This window comes from Dermacentor andersoni, chromosome 1, assembly GCF_023375885.2.
Source record: "Dermacentor andersoni chromosome 1, qqDerAnde1_hic_scaffold, whole genome shotgun sequence".
In the NCBI taxonomy this organism is placed as follows: domain Eukaryota; kingdom Metazoa; phylum Arthropoda; class Arachnida; order Ixodida; family Ixodidae; genus Dermacentor; species Dermacentor andersoni.
In genome coordinates, this window is record NC_092814.1 from 314,498,936 (window position 1) to 314,526,151 (window position 27,216).

The 27,216-nt window shown below is 46.1% G+C and overlaps 1 protein-coding gene across 1 annotated transcript in view; it reads left to right on the forward strand.

Moving 5' to 3' along the window:
- Window positions 1–462: 462 nt before the first annotated feature.
- Window positions 463–27,216, forward strand: part of LOC129380997 (uncharacterized) — a 56,660-nt gene continuing 29,906 nt past the window's right edge. Inside the window, exon 1 of the mRNA XM_055063396.2 lies at window positions 463–698. Within this exon, the coding sequence (XP_054919371.1) occupies window positions 588–698 (111 nt within the window). The 5' untranslated portion in view covers window positions 463–587. The remainder of the gene's footprint in view (window positions 699–27,216) is intronic.

The following is a 27,216-nucleotide window of genomic DNA, read 5'->3' on the forward strand; positions in this document are numbered from 1 at the left end:
AAGATAATGTTATATTGAAAAATGTTTCCCGGGGCCGACGACATCCCTATAATGAAGCTCTACTGTATGATTATATTTTGGCCTGCAAAACCCTATTACTGTGATCGTAAAGCTTCTCCAAGAAGGCCGCCCAGTATACATTGCAGCGTTAGAAAACGCCATCGTATGATAGTCCATGCGCGCGCTGTCATTAATAGGCGTTCTTTTTGACAGATATTGCCGCGTCTCAACGCACCCTTCAAGAGCATCAGCTGCAGTATTAAATAGCAGGGGCGTAAAGTACGTACAGAAGCAATAACTAAGCTTCGCCTTTGTGGCTCCTCAACCAAGAGTGCTCGATTGTGGCATAGCTTCAATGGTATTTTAGCTGATAAACTGCAGCCACGGTGCAATATGTTCACCCAAATATACTATCGTGTGCGTTCCTTCTATTCATCTTCCGATAAATTCATTGCCGCAAGGCTGGCCAAACCCAGTACCCGGTCTGTGTTCGCCTGACCGCACAACGCGGAGCGACGCCTGAAGCTAAGTTTCTCCATCGTCTCCACGTTCATTTGCCTGGCAACAAGACAACAGCACCAACAACCATGGGAGTCGCGCCTTCGTATGTCTGGGACCCGCATAGGCCAGTGCCGATGCCAGTGCTCAAGCTGTTCATTGACGTGAAGTCTAACAGGGGAATTCATATCCACTACCCAGTAAGTATGCACACGTTTTCTATTTTGCCGGCAAATTGTTCAGCGAAAAGTGGGTTTCATTCATAAAGCAAACTCACCCCGTGCAGGATTTTCATTACAACGCTACGCTAACATCCTTTCTGAAAAAAATTCATCTGTAACTGCGGAAGTCAGGAGGCCACATCGCTGAGCCACTACATGCACATCGAGTACCGTGGATATTACAGAGCTCATGCGATGGGATTTTGTTGCACCTTCATGCACCTTATGCCTTTACATGTACTTCAAGAAAAATGCGGTTCGGTATACGAACTGTTACGGTAGAAAGGAAAATGGCGGGCTACCAGTACAACTACCCCAGAAAGCAAACGGAGCACGCGAGGGGCGGCTGAACTGCATCTCCATGTGCTAGCGGCGACAGCGCGCACAAACAATGCATGCGCAAAAGTAATCTGGGGTAGCCGCGCGATGCGCTTCTCACCATTGTCTCATCGACGGAGCAGGCGAAGGAGAGCTTATTACAACGTACGCCGCTAGAGAAGCTCTTTGCGCTTGTAGCGAAAAATGGCGGTGATGTTTGTGGCGGACTGACGTGTTTTGCAAGGACTCCGTGGCGGCCACGAAAACATGTTCTTTTTTTTTCTACGTGCTTTGAGCTTGCTTCTGTTTTTGATTTGCTGATTCTTTTAACCTTTAAATACTAATTGGCTCGTTTTCTATTTTTTTTCGTGTGCGCGGGTGTGTTTCGTGTATATTTGCTTTTGCAGAATAGTCAGAGCGTCCTTTCGCGCCACGTGCAACCGTGTGGGACGTTAAGTCTTTGTAGCCTTTAAATAGTAATTTGGAAGTGGCAAGACTAGTAGATATTCGTGATTTTAGTCTGTGTGTGCATTAGTATAGGGAATAATGCTTTGGTAGGAAAATGAGAGCGCGGCTACGTGTTCGAACACGTGCGAGCACGTGTCATACTTTAAGCCTGTGTACCATTTATTGGTTCTAAAACATTGGTGATAATTACGTTGCGCCATTTTAAGGAATTAGATTCTGTGTGAATCAGCCTTTGGTAGAAGGTACGTGCTCTGAATGCTTCGGTGTTTGCCTTAGAGAAAGGCAAGTGCAACACATGGCAAGAAAGACGGTAAAGCGTGCAGTGTGCGGGGGGTCCCTCAAGCTAGACGAGGTGACGGATGAGAATGGAGAGAAAATCGAGCCAATCGGCAGACACTGTGATGTCGGTGCTAGGCTAAAGAAATTGGAGGATTTCCGGTGTGAGCTTGTGAAACAGGTCGAAGAGCTCAAAAATGAGCTAAATATGGAGGTTCAAGCACGGACGGTGGTGGAAAAAAGGCTGCAAGCAGCCGAAGAAAAGCTGAACAGGGTCACAATCGTGATCGAGAGCGGTTTTGACAATGTAACGCAGACTCCCGACGTGACAGGGCAGGGAGTGTCAGCAAAGCACGTGGAATGCGTACAACGTGGGGAGGGGGTAGCTGCAAAGAGCTGCATCTACCTTGAAACGGCCACAAAGGGAAAGCAGAAGCGCAGCAGTCAATGGCTTTTGTCAAGTCTGAATCCCGCCGCAAAGGATAACAAAGGCAAGCAGGGAGAGGCCTCGGCAGTAGGAGAGAGTGAAAGGGTGATTATCGCCGGGGACTCAAACCTAGCTCGGTGCTCAGAAGCAATTGTGAAGAAGGTGAAAGTTAATAAAATAGTGGCGGTAGGGAATTTTTCCGGGTGTGCATTGGACGGTGTCACGGAGCGAGCAAAAGCAAAGCTGGCGGAAAATGCCTACGGACGCCACCTTGTCGCAGTAGCAGGTATGCTAAATGACGTCTTAAGAAGAGAAGGGACAGGACTAGCCCAGCGCTTGGTGTAGCGGGTAGACAACTTGCGCGAGCTGTCCCCTCAGCGTGCGTCTATTTGTCGTACAAAAATCCCTCACGTGACCTGATCCTAGGTGCCTAGGGACAGCATCGTTTAGGGATTTTTGAGAAGGCGCGATGCTGGCGCCGAGCGACGCCGTGGCGTGTTCGTCCTCGGCGTGATCGTTCTCTGGACCGCGCGTTGTTCAACATTGCTCATGTAATCGTGCGTGCGTTGCTTGTGTGTTGGTTGTAGGTTCTGTGTTACTTGGCGGAAAGCCGTGAGTAGTGGCGGTGCGGCAATGCGGCTTTGGCCTCGATGAGCTCTGGCACTACAGAATCTGCGTTGTGTGACCCGTGCTTTCTTGAGAACCCGGCGGTGGTGACAATTAAAATATCGAAGTGGCCTAGCGCCTCGGCAGCGAAGTTCTGCGAACCGCGGTGTGGCGTCGCCGTGTCCGACTTTGCTTAACGGACATCGAGGCATGTGCTGCTCGCTGCAAGTCATGTAAATGCAACTGCGTCGACCGCCCACTGTTCAGCGCTGAATGTGTGTTTGGTGTGCTGTGCTTGAAACGAGTGGTGCAGCCGTGCAGTGGGGGTGGCGGAGGAGCAGAGTGGCTCCGTTTGCGCGTTCACAGACATGTGCTCCCGTCTTCGTCTCATTAGTGGCTGTCGCGGGACTGTGGTGTGCTAGCTCCTTGCCTAGTATGAAGTTTACGACGCTAACACACAGCATGTTCACGTTTTTCCGCGCTATATGTCATTTGCATGACCGCCGAGTTGAAAACGAGACATATAGTGTTCTTTGCGTTTGTGTGTTGTAAATTACTTTTCTATTGTGGAAGTTCTGGGAGTCTTATTACACAAGGAGGGCGAACGTAAACATAAACACATATGTGTGTAAAATTTTGAATTACCCATAATACCCTTTACGACTGATAAGTGGGCTACACGGCCTGTGTGAATCAGCTACCGTATGTTGCGACGCTCTTCCGTGTGGTAGACTGATGCATGGTGCGCGTTTATTTCTGTACTGTTGTAAAAACCATTTGTTTATTCACTCAATACAAATGTACGGCTTCTTCGCCGCAGTACGCTTTAGTTACGCAGCGAAGCATACTAAAAGTGGGAGGGGGCCACTATCAGCCAGCATAGTATGTCCACTTAGGCGACCTGAGAGGCGGCGGGTTCGCGAGTGTATGATTAAAGAACTCTTATTATGTCCAGTGACAGTGGCCCCTTTTCACTTTTAGTATGCTTCACCGCAGTACATTGCTTAGGCTTCACCGCGAAATAATAGTGAATTGCGAGAAAGATAATCGTAAAAAGCCTAATTATGCAACGTTTCTTTTGTAGCTTGCTACACCGCAATACAGGGGCGTAAATTAGCATCGTGCAGTAAAGCATACTAAGAGTGGAAAGGGCACATAGGTTTACACTGTGCTCATTACTTTCAATTGTGACATAATTTGCAAGTGCATCTGTGCTCGTGGTAAGCTTCATTGACAATTCTTTGTACATTACAATTTAATATTGCAATTAAGCTTACTAAAGCACATTCGCCATTATGCTACGTGTTATTCACCTTCAATGCAGGAGCACAATGCAGATTCTTGCCCCTGCTTTTGGCTGGACTGCACATGCTCTTTGAGAATTGATTCATTGTTCATAAGTGCACTGGTACTTTACTCTAAACTGGAGGCCTCAAGTTGATATGAAAGCACAATTTTTATTAAGGGGGCAAGATGTTGCCAAAATGGTTGCTGCACAGCTTTTTTTTTTCTTCCAGGCACCTTTTCTACTTGAAGCTTCCATTGCAGTGTTTCGAACCTCATTGAACCAGCACATAGCGTATATAAATATTGGACACTGATTGGGAACCTCACCTAAGTTCATGCCTATATATAGTAAATAGATGTAGCACGACCAGACAAAATAAAAGTAGGGGGTGGGCTGTACCAATACTAAGTGTTAAATGGTGCTTTATCCTTTCCCTTGAGTTTTCTGTTTTCGTGCTTTTTATGCATCCTCCGCAGTAACCATGCGAGTGCTGAGCTTGAGCTTGTTGGTTTCAAGTCTCATGGTTGTTACTAACAGAACAGTGTGATAAACGAACAAGGGCTTGGAGGCATCCATTCACCTTGCTTGCCTCATGGTGCTGCTTCATAAGCATCGTGAGCATCCAGGCCAACTAGGAAGGGAGGTTTGTTGCAATTGCTTCTGAACTTTATTGCCACCAAACCAACAGGGCTCTCAATGACAGCTTTTGGACAGTAGAATGCTTGCACCCAGCAAAGTCTTAAGAAGGAAGCATTCAGGATGTGCAAAATAGGCTTTTGAAGCTGGCAGCATTACTGAAGGGGCTTTGCCCATCTGCCCTCTTTATGGATACACGAAGATGATTTCCTCTTTAAGAGGGATTGTTTCAGAGGTCGTTACATGGCAACAGTGTTGGGTGTTTAGTAGCTTGTCTTTGCCCACTGTTAATAACCTGTTCCTTCTCCAGTGCCCCTGTGAAGTGCCTACTTTTTGGACACAATGTGCTCTCCATGCATTCATGCATTTTTAGCTTGTAAAGACGTCTATTACCCCTTGCCTCAAGCTGGTCTTTGCTGATGTCACCCAAGAAGGCATTGGGGAGTATGGCAATGTACGCTTACAAAACACTGTCGATACCAGTGAAACTAAATTAATGGAGCTGCTGTTATTTTTTTGTCCACTCCATCCTTGTTAGTTAAAATGAGCAATGTCCGAACAGAAGGCATATGTAGTTGGTCGTGCATAGCCTGCGCACTAAGATTTGTTGGCATGTTATGACCTTAGCACAGTGTTTATATGTAAAAACCTTCTGATGTGTTCATGACTTCCTTCTCTTTATCATACTTTGCCTGGTGGAGCCAGCAAGTGGGTCAACCAGATGTTCAACAGGCTTCCCACTAGTTTTCCCAGTCTCCTTACCAGGGTGCTGCTCATAGATATCTGTTTTCTTGACCTTGCACTGCACTTCAACCATGGCCACACCTGCTAAACCTATAGCATGCGATCAAAAAAGTGCTATACATCATGTTGCTCCAAACTCGTAACATGTGCTACAAGGCCTTGAGGAACACCCTCATTTATTTACGCCCTCATCATACTGTATGAAGCTTCGCATGATAAGTGCGACAATTAACATCTGCTGGTTTTTCAGTGTTATTCCTGTCCAGCTTGCTGAAAGCTATCCTGAGTGTTTCAAAAGCAAACGACCACTGCTGGACAAGAAGTGCTTAAAACAAGGGTCGCTATAACCACATATGTCGCACGAAATGAAGGCCACTGAGTATACAGGCGGTTTACTTCATATCCGACAAGCTTGGTTCTCCCTTTGCTAGGGAGAACTCAACTTGCCCCGAATACATGGCATGTGACAAACTATGTGCCAGATGCTGTGTCCCCTGCAAAGCTGAAGATGTGTATGAGATCCTGACACCCTGCAGCGGCTTCTACACTGGGCAAACAGGCTACTATAAAAACGACTGCCTTTACTAGTATGCTAATAACATGAAAACGGGCAGAAATTTGGCTATTCATTGGACCCAACTGCAGGTGCAAGCCACCCTTCCACCAGATGTGTGTTGTTCACAAAAACTGGAGCTATACAAATGCAGATAAAAACAATGATGTTTGAAAGTAGTAGAGCTGCACTATATTCTGCACAAGCAGTGCTGTCTGCAGCGCTGGTACCTTAGAGCCACAATTCATGGCTGCACCACCATGCAAAGGCACTATTCTTGAACGATTAACTTCTATTATATTTATGGTGCCCATATATTGCAATTACATATCATCCATATTGTGTGCAATATGGTTAAATGTCAATTATGATAGCCATTCCTAATCTGAAATGCAACAAAAGAGCAAACATAGGCAACAAATTGCAATTCAAAGAGACAAAAGGGAACCAGTGCACAGGATAAGTGACAGACTTCCTTTTATTGAAAAAGAAACGTGACATGTGTCATGCCACCACCAGTGGGTAGCAATCTTTCAAGCTTGGGTGACAGAGGCAAAACTTAGCAAAATGCTACAATCACTCTGTAAAACGGCCTTGGACACAAAAAAACTGACATCATATTGTACAGAATGAAAGGGCAAGACTTCATCTAAGAACAGTCTATGGCACCACATACTTGAAATGGTGTAAAAAATGTTGACATGCCCTACCCATAAAGAAAAAGCAACAAACACAAAAAACACGCCTTAAAATTCAATGTGCAGAGTCTGAAACCAAGAAAAAACAACCCGAAAAAGGTTTCGCTAAGTCTTTCAATGATTAAAATTGTCAAACTATCATCACTTCTTAATGAACCTGCACGGCTGAAAAGGAAGGAAGGAAAGCTCAATAGCAGGGCTGCAGAAAATGTCACCAAATAAATATACTTTGCTTACCAACGATACCTGTGGTTTAGTTGTGGTCTGTGTATAAACTAATTGTGTATAAACTTTTCTTGTTTAGAATGGCTGAGCGGATAGGGAAAAAATGACCATAAGAGCACCAGGTGTATGCATAGTCTACGCACAAAAAGCCGCTGCTTTCTTACTTTTTTTTCTCTGTATTACTATTCATGGAGTATTTAGGTGCCTTATTAGCACTGCTAACATCCCACTGCAAAACACAAAATTGGGCAAGTTGTGGCATAAAGAAAATTGCAGTTTCACTCATAATGTGAAACAATGATGCAGTAGCTGGTGAAATATGCACAGGAAGCTTACTTCATGCAGTGTTTGCTGAAGTGAACACTTGCCAATGCAAGTCGGTAATCTCCTTAAAAAAGTAAAATAAGTAAGAGTCCTATTTATTTGTGGGAGTTGTGCCTCAGTGTTGAAGTGGAAAGACTCGGCTTTTCTTCCTCCTCTTTCATATCCGGACTTAGCCACTGATCTACACCAAAACAACCATTTAGCTTCTTACTGCTGAATTCGTTTTGGTTTTCTCAAATCTATATTTGGGCTACGCATTGCTATATCTCGCGCTTTGCTTGAGGAAAACAAGACACCAACAGCTCCATCCAGTAAATCTGAGAAGCCAAGCACTAGAAGAAGATTAATGAAGCAGATGCACCCAAGCATTGTCATCACATGCAAGAAGAAAACTTAACATAGGACTGCCTTCACAAGTGGGAAGGTGATGTGTAAGAACTTGAAGGTGTGGATGCCAGCTCTATATGCAGTATGCAGACATTGAGCAGGTGTTAGCCAATCTAGGCACCTGTTGGCTAGATCACGCTCTCCGGGATCAGTATTCACCATGACTGTACCTTCAGCAGAGTGGCTGAAATGTAGAATTGTGGACTGCCACTCTTTTGATCGTATGTTTGAATCCTCGCAGCACAATGAGAACTTTATTTGCAATATTCTAGCAAGAAATTCGGGAATTCCAGTGACAACACCAGTAGACATCAGGACAACCAGGGGAGTTAGCCCAAAGCAGCTATTGCTGTAAAAAATAAGACGGGCATAAGCACAAGAATTGAGATGGGCATACTACATGCCTTTGTTCTGGTAGTGGTCCACTACTTTGGTGCTACAGTTAATGATCTCCACTGTCACTGGACATAATAAGAGCTCTTAAATTATACACTCGCGAACCCGCCGCCTCTCAGGTCAACTAAGAGGACATACTAATTCTGGCTGATAGCGGCCCCCTCCCACTTCTAGTGTGCTTCACCGCGTAACTAAGCTGTACTGCGGCGAAGAAGCCGTACATTTGTATTGAGTGAATAAACAAATGGTTTTTACAACAGTACAGAAATAAACGCGCACCATGCATCATTCTACCACACGAAAGAGCGTCACAACATACGGTAGCTGATTCACACAGGCCGTGTAGCCCACTTAACAGTCGTAAAGGGTATTATGGGTAATTAAAGATTTCAGACACACATGTGTGTTTATGTTTACGTTCGCACTCCTTGCGTAATAAGACTCCCAGAACTTCCACATAGAAAGTAATTTACAACACACAAACGCAACGAACACTATATGTCTCGTTTTCAACTCGGCCGTCATGCAAATGACATATAGCGCGGAAAAACGTGAACATGCTGTGTGTTAGCGTCGTAAACTTCATACTAGGCAAGGAGCTAGCACACCACAGTCCCGCGACAGCCGCTAATGAGACCAAGACGGGAGCACATGTCTGTGAACGCGCAAACGGAGCCACTCTGCTCCTCCGCCACCCCCACTGCACGGCTGCACCACTCGTTTCAAGCACAGCACACCAAACACACATTCAGCGCTGAACAGTGGGCGGTCGACGCAGTTGCATTTACATGACTTGCAGCGAGCAGCACATGCCTCGATGTCCGTTAAGCAAAGTCGGACACGGCAACGCCACACCGCGGTTCGCAGAACTTCGCTGCCGAGGCGCTAGGCCACTTCGATATTTTAATTGTCACCACCGCCGAGTTCTCAAGAAAGCACGGGTCACACAACGCAGATTCTCTAGTGCCAGAGCTCATCGAGGCCAAAGTCGCATTGCCGCACCGCCACTACTCACGGCTTTCCGCCAAGTAACACAGAACCTACGACCAACACACAAGCAACGCACGCACGATTACATGAGCAATGTTGAACAACGCGCGGTCCAGAGAACGATCACGCCGAGGACGAGCACGCCACGGCGTCGCTCGGCGCCAGCATCGCGCCTTCTCAAAAATCCCTAAACGATGCTGTCCCTAGGCACCTAGGATCAGGTCACGGGAGGGATTTTTGTACGACAAATAGACGCACGCGTTCCCTCAGGTGCAGATCGTAGTGTGCACGGTGCCGGAGGTGCCTGTACGTGACAGTAACGTACAAAGAGCCGTAGTGGCTGCTTATGAGGCTATATGGACAATGATCTGAGAGAAAGGTTTCGAAGTTGTAGAAGTAGACAGGAAAGTGAGAAGATGTGGTGGTTTTCTACGGCACGGGCTCCACTTCAATCACAGCCTTGGACCACAAGTGGGCTGGCGACTTCCTGGTCGCGCGGTTGCTTTCTTGGGGGGCCCACGGGCACTCAGGGGGCCAGTGCAGATGGTAATGAAGACGGCTCCCTAGGGGAACCTCAGAATAGCATTGCCGTCAATAGCAGAAAAAGGAGGAACACAAGAAAGACAGCTCGCCATGCAATAGGCTATATGAAGATGCAGGGCGGCAAAAGAAAGAAAAAGTGGGCAGAGATTGAGGAGCAGTTAAATAGAGAAGAAATATGGGTGTATGCGGTTGCAGAAACGCACCTTAGAGACCCGGAAGAGCCGCCAGTGATTGAGAATGATTTTCCCGAATGATTCAACAGAACTAAATTGGAAAGAAAATGAGGGGAGAGTCAGAATGCTCATCCATCAGGGAGCCAAATGGAAAAGAGCAAATTCAAAATGTCAAGAGCATTTCTGGTTATCAGCTACAATGAGTGAAAAGAAAACTTGGCTGGGCGTAACGCATTTGCGGACTGGAAATAATTGCAGAGAAAGGACTCAAGAGTTAGTGAAATGCATAAGTGCTGATATTAAAGGTTTCGGGAATGATGCCGAAATTATCCTATTAGGTGACATGAATGCCCACATACAGGATCTAGATCTAGACAACAACGGGAAGTCGATGCTAGACCTTTGTGAGCAACATAACCTTGTTATCGTGAATACAGGGCCTAAGTGTGAAGGGCAGATCACGTGGGAAGTAGAAAACTGGCAATCGACCATTGACTACTAACTGATGACAGAAGAAATTCATAATAAGCTGAGAGAGAGCGTCATTGACGAGGAAGGGTATAGCAGCATATGGAGTGACCATAAACGCATCTTTTTGAAAATGTCATATGTAGTTGGGAAAGAGAGCAAGGAGCGCAAAATGGCCAGTCCAAATTTGAACGCTGAACAAATAACAAATATTGTCACAAGAGTCGAGGAAGAACTTGGCAAATCGCCAGCACAGAGTGGGAATGTGGTGAGCTTCTAAGTGTAATAACAACAGAAATACGGAAAGAGAAACAACATGGCTCTTTGGAAAAGAAAAAAGAAACCGAAAAGCTGGTGGAATAGGGACATACGAGAAGCGATCGCCGAATGACAGAATGCGTACCGAGAGCAGAGGCATGCAAAAAAAAAAAAAAGAACGCAGTTGCCGCAGGATGAATTAGCCAGAAAAGGAAAATATACCGGCAGAAAAAATCTATGCTTGAAATACTGGTTCAAGCAAAGATAAAAGGTGTAATTGAACATTGGTTGTCAGAAATACGTGACAGAAAGAAGCCCACACCTAGAATATTTTGGAACCACATAAACTCATTAGGCAGGAAGTCTGGCACAATACAACATATCCTAGACGAAGATGGAAACAAAGTGGAAGGGAAACATTAAATTACATCCAAAAAATAACAGTAGGATATTTCCAACACAATGACGGGCTGCATTTGAGGAAAGAAAGAGCATGACAAAAAACCAGATGTAAAAAGAGCTGGTGCTGACAAGTTTCAACTGGAAGAAAGCCGAAGAGAAAATTCCTAAGCACACAATCACAGGGCTCGACCAGGTTTCTGTTAGACTGATTAATGAACTAGGACCAAAAAGTAAGGAATTTCTGATGAAAACAGTATAAAAAACTTTATAAGATAGACTAATACCAGATAGTTGGTGACAAAGTAGAATCAATTTAATTTATTAAGGTAAGGAGGAGAAAGATAGAATTCACTATATAGACCGTTCACCACTACATCGGTAATATACAGGCTAGCAATGCAGGCAATTAAATTAAAGCTGCAAGCATGGGCAGAGAATAATGTCATTTTTGGAGAACATCAGAATGGCTTCAGAATAGGTGGGCGCCTGGATGATAACTTATTTGTCCTTACTCAGTGTATTGAAATATCCAGAGTAGAAAGGAGAACGTTATATGTGGCCTTTTAGACATTACAGGGCCGTATGACAGCGTAGATTGCAACATATTGTGGCATATTCAGGAAGGGGAAGGCTTAGGAGACGATTGTGTCAGATTTTTGAGAAATATTTCGCTAGAAAATACCGTCTGCGTTGAATGGGAAGAGATGAGGAGCGAGGAGAAAGTTGGTACCACCAAAGGACTGAGGCAGGGGTGCCCTTTATCCCCACCGCTGTTTATGATGTACATGGTGACGATCATGATGGTGATGGTGATGGTACATGGTGATGGTTATGATGACGATGGTGACAAACAGGCGGATACAGTAGTAGAGCAGCAGTTTCCAGCTTTATTTTATGCGGACGACATTGTGTTGCTAGCTATCAAGCAAAGTGACATGCAACGTCTGGCTAATATTTGTAGACCGGAAGACGACAATTTAGGTTTGAAATTTAGCGTTGGAAAATTAGGTCTTATGGTATTCAATGAAAAGAGTGAACAGACAGTGGCAATACACGGCCAGGAAATACCGCAGGTAAGAGAATATGAATATCTTGGTATATGGATAAACGAGGGCAATTGATATATGGAAACATTGGAAAAAACAATAGCAGTAAAGGGGAAGAGATAGGCAGCCATAATGAAGCGCAGAGCGCTATGGGGATACAATAGGTACGAGGTGCTCCGTGGTATGTGAAAAGGGTAATGGTTCCAAGACTTACGTTTGGAAATGCGGTTCTTTGCCTGAAATCAGGGGTACAATCAGGACTCGATGGGAACCAAAGGTCAGTGGGACGCCTCGCATTGGGCGCTCAGGGGAAGACTACAAATGAAGCTGTGCAGTGGGATATGGGTTGGACAAGTTTTGAAGTGAGGGAAGCTCACAGTAAAATTGATTATGAAGAACGACTGAGGAATATAGGAGAAAGTAAATGGGCTGGGAGAGTGTTGAGGTATTTGTGCAGGAAAAAGATTGATTCACAGTGGAAGAAAAGGATTAGGAAGCTTACCAGCAAGTATACGATATGTATGGTGAGCAACGTGGCAACAAAGAACGTTAAGCGGAAAATCAGAGAGGTTGAGATAAGCTCATGGGTGGCGGCAATGGAAAAGAAACCTGATAGAAGTAACTATTTAAGACGAAAAAACGAAATCAGGAAAGAAACAATTTAAGACAACTCCAAGAGAAGCTCAAAACTTTTCGAATCGAAATCAGGATGCCTTAGAACACGCACCTGTAAAGCGAGATACAACAAGGAAGAAGAATCATGTCCTTGCTGCGGCAGAGCTAGGGAAACGACGGTGCATGTTTTATTAGAATGTGTAGATGTCTGCCTAGTGGTCGATTTGTGCACCTCTTGCCTCCTTGAAGCCCTTGGGTTCAGCGAGGGCAAGGGTAAAGTAACCATGTCCGCAATAGAGATTAGTAAGAGGCGATTGGAAGACTGGTGGAAGAAAATTATGGAAACGACAAACAACGGATGCGCACAAAAACATATTTCACAACATGACTTCAGAAAGTTTGGTTATGGGAATTCATCGCGGTTTTTTTTGTCCTTTCCTTTCTTCTTCTTTTTTAACATACGTAAGACATTAAGCATAATAAGGGCTTGGTGGCACCACCTACCACCCCGTTCCAAAGGGGACGCTAGTAGCATCCATCCATCCATCCATCCATCCATTCCTCCATCCATGCAGCAACCATTTATCGGTAGCAAGCAGCTCTTGCCAGAAGCACTTGCTTCCTGCACGTGTGCTGAGTGTCTCTGGCCGAGCTTTGTTTCTTTAAGAAGAAATAATCGCGTTGTCAGACTTTTTGTAGAAATCTACTTTTGTGCTCCTTGAATAACGCGTGCTAATTGGCTGCCGGTGGCGGTAGTCTATCGCGCTTAGAAATCACCGAACCGCGGCACGACCACCAAGTTTATTCCCGCTAACGGAGAGGCAATGGCGATCTCCGCATGCCTCGATTAACAAAGCTAGACCAGTGGTGCTAGTCACGTGTGCAGGAAGCAAACAATTCTGGCAAGAGCTGCCCCAAAGGGTATATAAAAAGTTTATACCCCAAAGGGTATAAACTTTTTTTAGAGTGTACACCCTTAAAACAGTTGCGCCCTTTGGGATGTATATTTGTCCCACAACGATAATCGTCATCTCCTTTGCGCTCATTCCTTTTCTATAAACAATCTGTATTGTCCAGAAAAAAGACACTGTGTATAATTTGGGGAAGGGAATTCGGCGTACTATTTGTGGTGTTTGCATGTGCATCGCTGACTATGCAATATATTCGAATTCTATAAAAGACTATTTGCCTTACGAGGGGACAGGCTGCGTATACAAAAAGGAATCCCATCACTCTACACGCCGTGGCAAGAGCATAAGATTGTTTGAATATCCTCAAATAATGTTCGCGACTACACACCCCACCAGTCGTTTTTGTGCGAACACAATTACGAACATTAGAAATAGATATACGTAGCGTCGTCCCTCAGGTTACCCATCGCCAACTTTCACCAGTCGTTTCCGCGATATTTATTTTTCACAGGAACGCTACATTACTGCTCAGAAGTTATTTGTGGAGTATTTTAGAAGATCGCGTAAGGAATGTCTGGCATAAAAATAGAATAACGACTAATGCTTCCATGCGTGACGAGAAAGCAGGCGTAGGCATATTCTGTCTGCACCTTTGCTGGTCTTCATTTCTCCACCTTCCTGATTTACACCTACATTTTATACCGAATTATGGGCCATCGTTCTAGCCCTCGGCAGGCTGACATCAAATGGGTAGAAATCTGCTGTTTTAGCAGATTGCCAATCCGCGTGCTCTGCACCTATACTGGGAAAAGAGACTCGATTATATTGCGATCATTTCATTCCCTAATATCTTCACATTTGCAGTGCTTGGTCGGTGCTGAGTCACTGTGGACTATACTTAAATGAAGAGGCAAACTCGTTTGGCAAAGTTTCCCGGAATGGCCTGGTGGTGCCCGTTTTTCCATTTATGGCGTACATCTGTTCAGAAAGGTAGAGAAAATTCTGCCTAAATTAAGGCGCCACAATACTAGGAACATTATGGAATTCTGACTTCCACCTTTTGCAGTTTGCTTGAAGTTATCGATGCTTTCCATCCCGTCAGTATCAACTTGCATTTACAAGATTGGGATGCCGCATTCAATAGATAATTTTTTTATTTTTACAGAGTTGGTCTGACGCAGTCCCCTCACTGCCATTTTTATTGAATCTGAGACAATTAGTCATTTCTTTTTGTTCTGTTGTCGATTCTCGCTAAAGGAAAAATATTTTTCTAGGCTCCGTTTCGCCAACTTGGACTTCCATTGCCTTCTCCGATTGTCCTTTTTATCAAGGCATATCCTTCCTATCGGGAATCATCGTCATCATCGTCGTCGTTGTCATCGTTATCATCAGTGCGATCGAACGCGGTTCTACCGGCCAGAGCGGTGGTGGATACCTAAGCTACTCCCATACGACAATATAATTACACTACTTCAAGATCATTTAATGACAATTTCAACCAACGTTGGGATTGCAATTGACTCATCACAGTGTGAAGAAAAATAACTCATTGGAATTTCTTGTGCCGAGCTTGATTGGTCTTTTTCTTTTCGATTACGATATTTTATGTCAATTTGTTTGGCAGAGCTCATGGCAGTAATTCTCGCCCTGCGTAAAATTAAGTATTTCAAATAGCATAATCACTATGTCACATATTCTCTATCCGTCTGTTCGTCCATTTCGTGTTCAGTAACTCTTTTCTATTACGACTGTTCCTTTCTCTAGTCCCGGTTCACCTGCAATTTATTTGATTTATGCGGGTGACAGGTCACAATGCTTGTAGGCTCACTAGCCAAGGCGTCACTTAACAGCGCTGTTCTTCCTGTAAATATGCCAGTTAGAAACTGCGGTTAGATTTCGCACGCGTACAGTTAAGGTTGCGTTGCCTGACACCATGATAACTGCTCCTGAACATCGACACTTCCTATATCCCTGGGGTGTGAATAATTCAATACACGAAGGCTTGAAGTGCCCCTCACCAAATTTCTCTGTCGGATTCCTTTCCTGAACTTTCACCTACACAGGTCTGGCTTAAGGCATTCCCCCTTTGCATTTTCTGTAATGAGCACGAAACAAGAAATAACTTTTTCTTTCTTTCTTTCTTTCTTTCTTTCTTTCTTTCTTTCTTTCTTTCTTTCTTTCTTTCCACAGCCGAACTGCGGAATATAAAAGGCGCCACGCGTACTGCCGCCGGGCTCCTCTCTGCCGCTTCCTTCTGGGCACGCTGCGCCATCGAAAACGCCGCCGCGAAATCCGCTTGGCCCATCTCTGAATATATATTCAGACAAACTGTCCACCTAGTGGACATGTCCATTTCGTCTGCTGCTGGAGCTCTGATTGGCTGGACTGAGGTACGCACCAGGAGACAGGCACACCCAGCCAATCATCACTTCAGCAGCCGGCGAATTTGACATGTCCGCTAGCTGGAAACCTACCGAATAGCGCCCCTAGTATGCGGTAAAATGGACCACGACGGGAGCCTAGTGGCGAAAAAGTGCCGACGCTGGACTGAGGCACCGGGATCACGGCGAGCGTAGCCTCCTTGGAGAAGGAAAAGAAGCCTGCCAAAGAAAAAAAAAACCGGCTTCCAAGACCACCAGGTGGGAGAAGCGTCAGCTGGCTGCTACCGACGATCGTGCTTCCAAAGAAGCTGCCAAGCGGCCACGCGCTAGACCCGCCCAGGACCCGTCTTCAAAACCGACAAACCACTCTGTGAAGACGGCAACATCAAAAGCAATCGCCACCATGACTGCTGAAAGACCACAAAACCTTTGGACGGGCCGCCACCCGAGACTGATGTGAATGTTCGGTCGACCAGCAAGGGACTCTCGCAAGAGGTACCAACGGTGAGCCGGAAGGCGCTATCAAGGAGCTCCTCCCCGAAAACTCTCCATAGAGCCGGTGCCGAAAGTTGGCGTCGCTCACATTGTCATTACCGTGGCAGCAGCAGTGGACATGCCGAGAGGGGAAGGAGATTTCGATATTCGTCCCGCAGCGGTCATGGGTGAGGCAGACTTAGAGGGAGAACACAGCGCCGACAGCAGACGAGGAAGAAAGAGGAGCCTCGGGGAGAGCCCCGAAAGTGCCTTCTTTGCCACGAGCGCGAGCAACACCATCATCATCATCAGCCTGGTTACACCCACTGCAGGGCAAAGGCCTCTCCCACACGTCTCCAACTACCCCGGTCATGTACTAATTGTGGCCATGTTGTCCCTGCAAACTTCTTAATCTCGTCCGCCCACCTAACTTTCTGCCGGCCCCTGCTACACTTCCTTTCCCTTTGAATCCAGTCAGTAACCCTTAATTACCATCGGTTATCTTCCCTCCTCATTACATGTCCTGCCCATGCCCATTTATTTGTCTTAATTTCAACTAAGATGCCATTAACTCGCGTTTGTTCACTCACCCAATGTGCTCTTTTCTTATCCCTTAACGTTACACCCATCATTATTCTTTCCATAGCTCGTTGCGTCGTCCTCAATTTAAGTAGAACCCTTTTCGTAAGAATGCAGGTTTCTGCCCCGTACGTGAGTACTGGTAAAACACAGCTATTATACACTTTTCTCTTGAGGGATAATGGCAACCTGCTGTTCACGATCTGAGAATGCCTGCCAAACTCACCCCAGCCCTTTCTTATTTTTCTGATTATTTCAGTCTCATGATCCGGATCTGCGGTCACTACCTGCCCTAAGTAGATGTATTCCCTTACCTCTTCCAGTGCCTCTCTACCTATCGTAAACTGCTGTTCTCTTCCGAGACTGTTAAACATTTCTTTAGTTTTCTGCAGATTAATTTTTAGGCCCACTCTTCTGCTTTGCCTCTCTAGGTCAGTGAGCATGCATTGCAATTGGTCCCCTGAGTTACTAAGCAAGGCAATATCATCGGCGAATCGCAAGTTACTAAGTTATTCTCCATTAACTCTTATCCCCAATTCTTCCCAATCCAGGTCTCTGAATACCTCCTTTAAACACCCTGTGAATTGCATTGGAGAGATCGTATCTCCCTGCCTGACGCCTTTCTTTACTGGGATTTTGTTGCTTTCTTTATGGAGGACTACGGTGGCTGTGGAGCCGCTATAGATACCTTTCAGTATTTTTACATACGGCTCGTCTACACCCTGATTCCGTAATGCCTCCATGACTGCTGAGGTTTGGACTGAATCCAACGCTTTCTCGTAATCAATGGAAGCTATATATAAGGGTTGGTTATATTCCGCACATTTCTCTATCGCCTGATTGATAGTGTGAATATGGTCTATTGTTGAGTAGCCTTTACGGAATCCTGCCTGGTCCTTTGGTTGACAGAAGTCTGAGGTGTTCCTGATTCTATTTGCGATTAGCTTAGTGAATACTTTGTAGGCAACGGACAATAAGCTGATCGGTCTATAATTTTTCAAGTCTTTGGCGTCCCCTTTCTTATGGATTAGGATTATGTTAGCGTTCTTCCAAGATTCCGGTACCCCTGAGGGCAAGAGGCATTGCGTATACAGGGTGGCCAGTTTTTCTAGAACAATCTGCCCACCATCCTTCAACAAATATGCTGTTACCTGATCATACCCAGCTGCCTTCCCCCTTTGCATAGCTCCCAAATGTTTCTTTACTTCTTCCGGCGTTGCTTGTGGGATTTCAAATTCCTCTAGACTATTCTCTCGTCCATTATCGTCGTGGGTGCCACTGGTACTGTATAAATCTCTATAAATGGCGAGCAACAAGCGCAACGGAAAAAGAGCACCACCATTACGGCAGCCAAGCGCCGTCGAGTCGCAGCGGAAGGCGCGCCAAGGCAAGGATCACATCCTCAGACGGCCCGCAAGGCTTCTAAGGGCAAGAAAAGTTTGTAAACAGCTTGGCGAAGTCATCATCGGAGTTCCGCACCTGAAGTAGGCCAAAGTTAGTCCAAATCTTCATTTGGTCTTCTCCTTGGCAGTGCCATTAAAGCTGTAAAATGAGTCACGACCCCACATTTTATGGAAGACTAGCCGCGGCCAACACGAAGACAGTCAAGAATAAATTTTGTATTGAGCACGATTTACTGTTCAACTTTTGCTTACAAAAGAAAGTTTCCAATGCTGTATTTCTTCACTCCTCGCTTAAAAACCACAAAGCAAGTGAAATTAATTCTTTAAACCATCATGATCTTGGAAATAATCGTAACGTGTGTGGCAGTTTCGGTTCACTTTAAACCAGGCACGTACCCAAGGGGGGGCCCTGGGCGGGCCCGGCCCCCCCCCCCCCCCCGAAATTAAGCGGCATGACCCCCCCCTCCCCGCCCATGCCACCACTCCTCACAAATATTCCTAAAACGCCGACAAATCAATCTATTCGGCGGTCAACATTTTGGTGCCTTTTACAGCTAAAGCTGTATATGACTAACCTTTAGTAGTTTTGTCAGCGTCCGTCAACAGAAAAAAAAATCATCATGTGGGCCGATCCTGGCGATAGGGCAGCAAAGGTCCAAGCTCAATGGCACATACCCCTGTGGGCTCGGGAACTTGTAACGTGCCCTTCGAAATCTTCGGAATGGCCCCACGTATGGTGAGTGCTTAACGCCTGCTTCACCACCGCTGCGGGTCGACCTGGCATTGCACTACCTTCGGGATGGATCCACATATGCGGAGGGCTAAACGCCTGCTTCACCTCCGCCGCGAATGGACCCGGTATTGCACTACCTTCGAGCCTACCTGCGGCGGAGGTGAAGCACTTTGCTTTTCGTTTGAGAGCTTTTACTGCCGTCAGCTCTCGCTGCTATACCACCTTTACAGAGTGGAATGTTTGTCAATTTTTTCACTCTTTTTGGATGGCGGCAGTTATCGGCGTCTCCTCGGGAGTGAAGGCCACTTTTCTTATTGATTCGGTGAGGTGCAAAACAGCGCCCATTATCAGACCCTGCAATAACCATTAAACCCATAAGCGATATGACTGTCACCCGTTACCTCGTCTGGATTTCCCCTAATTATTGTACAGCACTTTTCGGGCAAAATTGGCAACTGGAAACATTAGTCGCAAGGAGTTGAGAAATTAAGCGAGCTACTAAGGGAAAGAGCCAAAGCAATAGCCAAACAGGAAGGAAAAGCGAAAATTAACAAATTTATCCGTTGTTTGTGAAAATATCTATAGATCAGCATCTTTTTATTTAAAAAGGAAGTAGAGAAAATGAGGTTGGAAGTGGAGAATTCCGTGTGTTTTGAATGACGCTTCTACTGTTTTCAGTCGAGCCGCCTGACGCAGCCACTTCCCTGCTGTGCTATGTGGGTGTTTTGTAACCTTCCGCCGTGGGAGCAGTACGTCTAGAACTGCAGCGTCCTACGCTCTACGCGGTTGTACGGGACTAGTGACCATGCATTGTTACCCAACTTTCCGAATAACAACACGAGTCAGTTTTGACAATTAAATTGGCAGAGCAGTAAAGGAGGGATCCAAAAGAACTCTGATTGTTTTGCAAACATATATATATTTCTCTATAGTTCTTCCAGAGCTAATTCAGAAAACGCTACTATAAATCTTTATTTTACACTTTCGCTTGCTTACTTGTTTTTGGCAGTGTTCTTCCTGCGCTTCTGTCATGCGCGAGTCCATTTGATGTGGTCCCAATTGTTTGCCAAGTAAAGGATATGTGTATCTCACAGGCGTACCTGTGAGATACACCTTATTTCAATTCTCTTTTGCAGGGTTACGCGTCTTTATGGCGAATGGTGGACATTATTCACAATGGTGTCCCCCCCCCCCCCCCCCCCGAATTTAAGCGGCATACCCCCACTCCCCCTCCCCGCACACGCCACCAATCCTCACACACATTCCTAAAGCGCTACCAAATCAATGTTGATACTTGACCGCTATTCGGTGGTCAACATTTCGCCGCCTTTTTCACTCCTTTTGGATGACGGTATTTATCGGCACCTCCTGGGGTGTGAAGGCCACTTTTCTCATCAATTCGGTGCCCGCGCGATTAACTCGAGATGCGTTCAGTTGTCACCATCTATTCAACGGTCATGCGCATGGCTGTTGCTTCGTTAGTTCAACCTTCTTTGTTCAGACTGATTCAGGGACCAGGAAAGGGATTCGGTTCGTAGTCAGCTGGTCTGTATGCTTGAGGAACGAGTTGCAGCCGGAGAAAACGCCAGTTGAGTTTAACTTTTATTTTTGCTTAATTATTTCCTCGAGTGGCCGCTCACCGCAGCGCTGGCAGATAGTCGGAACCATATACCCACGATATGGATTAAATAAAGTGCAAATTAAAATAATGCGAAACAACGTCCATCATCAAACCCTGCAATAACCCTGAAATCCGTAAGCAATATGACTGTGACCTGTTACCTCGTCTGGTTTTTCCCAATTGTACCACACTTTTAGTGCAAAATTGGCAACTGGAAACAAGAGTCGCAAGGAGTTGAGAAACTAAGCCAAGGCAACAGCCAAACAGGAAAGAAAAGCGAAAATGAACAAACATAACCATTGTTTTTGAAAATATCTATGCATCAACATCTTTTTATTTAAAGGGGACCTGAACCACTTTTAATCGAAGTGGAGAAAGACATTTGAAGTGAAGATAGGCTATTTCAGAACCACTTTGCCGCAAAAAGTACTTCAATACGTTCAGCAGAAGCGGAGTTATCGGCAATCAAACACGGCCTCAGCTGTGCTCTCCTTCCTCCACCAATGCCTTGCACTGCGAAGGCTACGCCCCCCCCCCCCCCCCGAAAAAAATCCTGCGTACGTGCCTGCTTTAAACGTTACGCTATATGCGTAATTTAATTTATATACAACAGGCAATAGTAGAGAAGATAAAGCCGGAAGTTATTCAGCCAATGTTAGTCTTTCACCCTTAATCTGGCTTGACCAGAGCCAACTAAGTATGCCCGCTGCGGTAAACCAGTGGATATGGCGTTGCACTGCTGAGCTCTAGGTTGTGGGCTCGATCCCGGATGCGGCGGCCGCATTCCGATGGGCCAGATTGCAAACGCGTTCGTCTACCGTGCATTGGGTGCACGTTAACTAATTCCAGGTGCTTCAACATTAACACGGAGCCCCTCATTACGGCATGCGTCAAAATCAGATCGTTGTGTTGCTTCGTAAAACGGTGCCCTGAACGCCACAGTGCTCAAACTTCCCCCGCATTATACACACGCCGGTAAGCTATTGAGTAACTGTCTCGTAGAAGGCGTTACAGATACAAAACTGATTGTGTCCCTTCATGAGAGAGACTAGCGCGGCTGAGTCAATAGCCGTCGCGCTCTTCTCCAAATATCGGAGGATAAGGCGAAAAGTTGGCCATCGCTGTATAAACAACCCCGCATGTTCTCCTCATGTCAGTGAGTTTGCATTGTTTTCTGTTCCACGTGGGGTGTCGAACCGAACCTGAACTGTAAAACATCACTCGAACCGCAATTTTGGGCGGAATTGAATTCGAGCCTCAACAGATATTTTTGGAACGTGCCTGAACTGAAACCGAACCTGAACCGAAAGGAGGAGGAGGAAAAAGGAAGGAAGGAAAAGTAGGGAAGTCAACCAGACGCACGTCCGGTTTGCTACCCTACACAGGGGAAGGGGCGGCCTAAGGGAAGAAAAGACAGGAGAGGGAGGGAAGAAGGTGCTATCGGTGTGAATACGTGCGGATGTCCATAACTTCACTCCTATAATCGGTCACTGATGCCAGTCGCTTTCATGAAACGTAACAGTGTGCGCGTCGCTTTGTAAGCCTGCGACGCGTGGGGCCATGGTCCGAGAATCTTAGTCTCTGAAAATGGTCTGTTATCCAATCGGTTTAACACCCTCCGAAGAACGTCGCGTTCGCTGTCGTAGAGATTACAAAAACACAACACGTGCTCGATCGTCTCTTCACAGATGCACGTGTCACAGATCAGTTTGTCGGACGGTCCAATAAGGAATGAGTAGGTTTTCGTAAAAGCCACCCAGGCCTAACCGGAGGCGGCACACTAAAGTTGCATCAGGGCGAGAGAAGTTCGATGGAATCTGCAGTTTCAATGTAGGATCCAGCCGGTGGAGACGGCAGTTGGAGAAAATCGGGGTTTTCCACAAAGTTTCATTGTTGGTTTGAGCAAGTAAACGGAGACCCCTCGCAGCATATATCCTTGATAAGGGTATAGGAAGTGTCAGGGTTTCTTTATTACCTGAACCGAAAAAAAATTAACAATGGTTACCAGTTCGGCAAGACGCGGTTTAAGCATATAAGGTCGTTAACAGACGCTCAATAGTTATCACAATTCTTCGAATAACTACTTCTTCAGTCGGCGCACCCTATTAGCAGCTTTTTACGTCTCACAAATTGCATTGTGCGCGAGAATGGCGATAGACAATGGGTATGTGCTGGCAATAACGGCTGCCTCGGCAGAGACGCTTGCACATCTGAAGTCGGCCGTACCAGCTGTGTTCTGTTGCCGAAAAGTTGTTTCAGGGGCTTCGCAGAATCAACATTTCCAGTGAGGCTCCCAATTTGACCATTAGGTCAACTTGTTACTAAAAGTAGATAAACTGGATATACGAGGAGAGCGGGAAATACGATGTCCTCGAGAAGGGATATCAACGAGTTCAGCTGGATGCGTGACTTATTGTAACCATAACAGTGCGGTCGGTAGTTAATGCGAACACCTACTCAGTGAGCGGTAACATCGGCTGCAAACGGCACGCGAAATCTGCTTTTGTTACATGCCATGGTTCAACACAAGTTTGGTGGTTAGCCAAGCATGCTTTTCCTTTCTTTGTCCTCGCTTAACTAGCGCAATTAAGACGCGTGCACGTGCAAATACGTAATAAAGATTGAAGTACGCTTCAGCACAATCCGTCCTTGGGCTATGTTCTTGGTTAGCCGATCACGAAGTCGCGGGATCAAATCCCGGCCACGACGGCCGCATTTAGATGGAGTCGAAATGCGAAAACGCCCGTGTACTTAGATTTAGGTGCATGTTAAAGGACCCCAGGTAGTCCGAATTTCCGGAGTCTCCCACTACAGCGTGCCTCATAATCAGATCCTGGTGTTGGCACGCAAAACCCCATATTTGTTTTTTGTTTTTAAACCGTCCTTGTTCATCGTTCAGAAGCAACTATGTCCTTGCCTGCTTCGAAAAGAAGCAGAAAACTGTGTGAAATATAAAATGCTAGCTTCTTTCTTTGGTACAGACTAGAAGTTTAAAGTTATAATTTGTGTAATGCAATGTGAATTCACACTGTCTTCGACACCATAGACCGTAGGCCACATCTCGCTCACCATTTGTCATGTAACCTCAAGGGAAATTAAAATTAACTGACTCTGCTGCTGTCAAAGTAACGAGTGTGGACGCTACGCACACGTTACGCTGACACAGGGATTCTAACTAATTACCTGTCTTTAATGTATACATCAAAATTCTGTCGTATCTTTGTAATTAATTCGTTAGTGTCTGCCTCCTCTTGATGAACCTTGCGCATGCGCCATGCGGACAAGTCGATAATACTCTGCACCATATCGCCCTGGGGCAAGATAAAATGTACTGCATCGAACCGGTTTGTGAACGGATTCAGTGCTGTGAACCGGTTCGCGAACTATTATACATTTATATTTATCCCAACCGAAACGGAATCGGAACGAAATCAAAGCGTGCTGAACCAGAACTTCAAGAAAACATTATTTCTTTCGATTCGACACCCTGGTTCCACACACGTGAGTGCATTAAAAAAAGAATGAAAGAAACTATTGTTATACTAAGTACGTTGTACGGCAGGCTCTGACATCACTCACAAGCGCCTCATCATTAGATAGGCGTCAAAACGGTAACACGCGATTACGCGCCGCTTCGTGCACATTACTGCAACACACGTTCTCTAAAACACCGCGGAGGTTCACCCGCGAACTTACGGCGAAGCAACAACATACGATGCTTACTTGTGCAGCGCCAACCGAGTAGCGCAGTGGGCCAACCGATGGGTAGAGTTCAGGAGGCAGGGAGAAAAAGAGCGGGCGGAGGGGGCAACTTAGTCACAGAAAGGCTATATACTCTGCACACAGGAAATGGGGCGAGGAAGTAAACGAGCGACAACTTGGTTGCGGCATCTCTAAAGCCGGGTGTGTCTAGCAGAGACGCTTGTCAAAAAAAATTGCCGATCCCTCTTTCAAAGGTATTGTAAATGACACGAATGTGAAACGCGTATACTTAGGGACAGTGGTAACTTCCTTATACATTCACAAATGCAAGTACATAAATGTGCACAGAATTTTATTAATTACAGTTTCGCTGGAACGAAGCAATGACAGCAATAAGCTAGGACGTGAGGCCTGCGCTGCAGCGTAAACAGGAGCCCAATGTCTACCAGTCGTCATAGGTACATCCGAAGCAACTGCGACTGCTTATGTGAGGAAACTGCGTTGTTAGAGCTCACGCGCCATCGCGCGTCAGCACACGTGTTCAATTGGGAGCTGGCGCGCGAAAACGGCGAAAGCCGCATCCGGAGCTGCCGAGCCATGACGGTAGGGGGGGGGGGGGGGGAGTTCCCTTCCAAAATGCGCCAGAAATGCGCCGAGAATACCGTCGCCCGTAGTGGCGGGCTGGGTTAGACCACAAGACACGCCCAAGCACTACCATATTTACTGCTCTTACACGTGCCGAGCCTGACGGCTATATTATCTATGGAATTACTAAGCGAAAAAGGCCTAAATAGACCTTATGTTTGATGTCGCGACCAAAGAATGTCTTTAAGACTCGGTGATTGACCCGCAACCGCGTGATATAGAAGAACATGCTCAATTCTCGTTCAATATTAAATAACGCTGAGACTCGCAGCGCCCACCAGTCACTACACCCCCTCCTCCCCCCCTCCCTCCTCCCCCGCCACATTCGTCCCAGATCTGAACCTATCGCTATTGCTGGGTGCCTTGCAGGAAGATTGATTAACAAAAATAACCACAGTTTTAGTAGCGCGTTGTCAAATGCTCCCCAGATTACTGCAACTTTGCGTCCAGCCAACAGTTTATTGAACAAACTAGAGGGTCAATTTCACGTGTAAAGGCCGCCTTTTATACTACTATTGTGGAACTTGTGCCACAAACTTCTCAGAAGGGACCATCAGTTTCAGTGTCTGGAAATTATAAAACAAGAAGGCTTAACTATAAAAAAAAACAGCGGATGTCTGTAAATAAATGGTTTGATTTTTACAAACAGAGGTCGAGACACCTGGTGAGTTCTTTTTGCGTGATGCGCTAGTGCGACATTTTTCAACTAGTCAAGTACTATAGGGCTCTTGCCGAGGCTAGGACTGCTGGGAAACAGCTCGAACATCCCTGTTAAGATGGTCGTGAAATCGATGCAAGCTGCTCTTCGCCTCGGCGTCGGTTCGCCGCACTCAACCCAACTGGAAGGTCTTCTTTCGGTGGCCAAAGACGCTGGGATCCCACAAGAGGTCATGAGGAACCAAGGAGCTTTTTTCATGCAACAGTCGTTCGGTCGCATAATGTTAGTAGCGGATGCGGGCATGATGCGGCGTCTGTGTGTGCGGTTCCAACCTCGCTACGTGGCAATTATGCTGACGTGTTGTGATTTGTGAGCACGAAAATTGCAGTGGTATGTCTCTGCGTGTCCCGCAGTGCTCTTACGGCGACGTGATGTGCGTGAGTGGAAAAGCTTCGACGAAACGGCTCAGTGTTTCGGTTGTAGAGATGGGCCGACTTGTGCGTATCCGAAATGCGCTAAACAACAAGAAAAGAACGGTGTCAAAAAAATAATAAAAAATAAAAACGAATGAAGATGCGGGTGCGTAGTCGTGTGAAAAGAGACTGAGATATATGGTCTGATATATGTGACAAGGCAGGATAGGTATGAGAGCTGCATTCCGGGCAAGTTGGTTGCGCTTGGTGTGTCTTCTCCTCTTACGTCCGTGTCGTTTTTTGTTGCGCAATATTACTTGAGCAAAGGGTAGGTATGTCACGTTCGTGTGCTGATCGAGGCGGCGAAAAAGAGCCCCTTCTGAGACGGAAGGGGGGCCGCGTGGTTCTAAGCGAGCATTCTATATATGTGGCGCTGAGCCGTGCTCACTCAAGCGCTGCAGAAGCTAGTGCTAACGTTTCCTTTCTCCTATATTTGCTTCGTTCTCTACTGCTACTAAACCTCTTCCAAAAATTATTTTCGACTGTCCTTTACAAATTCTAGTGCACATTCTTGATCGGATGGATGGATGGATGGATGGATGGATGGATGGATGGATGGATGGATGGATGGATGGATGGATGGATGGATGGATGGATGGATGGATGGATGGATGGATGGATGGATGGATGGATGGATGGATGGATGGATGGATGGATGGATGGATGGATGGATGGATGGATGGATGGATGGATGGATGGATGGATGGATGGATGGATGGATGGATGGATGGATGGATGGATGGATGGATGGATGGATGGATGGATGGATGGATGGATGGATGGATGGATGGATGGATGGATGGATGGATGGATGGATGGATGGATGGATGGATGGATGGATGGATGGATGGATGGATGGATGGATGGATGGATGGATGGATGGATGGATGGATGGATGGATGGATGGATGGATGGATGGATGGATGGATGGATGGATGGATGGATGGATGGATGGATGGATGGATGGATGGATGGATGGATGGATGGATGGATGGATGGATGGATGGATGGATGGATGGATGGATGGATGGATGGATGGATGGATGGATGGATGGATGGATGGATGGATGGATGGA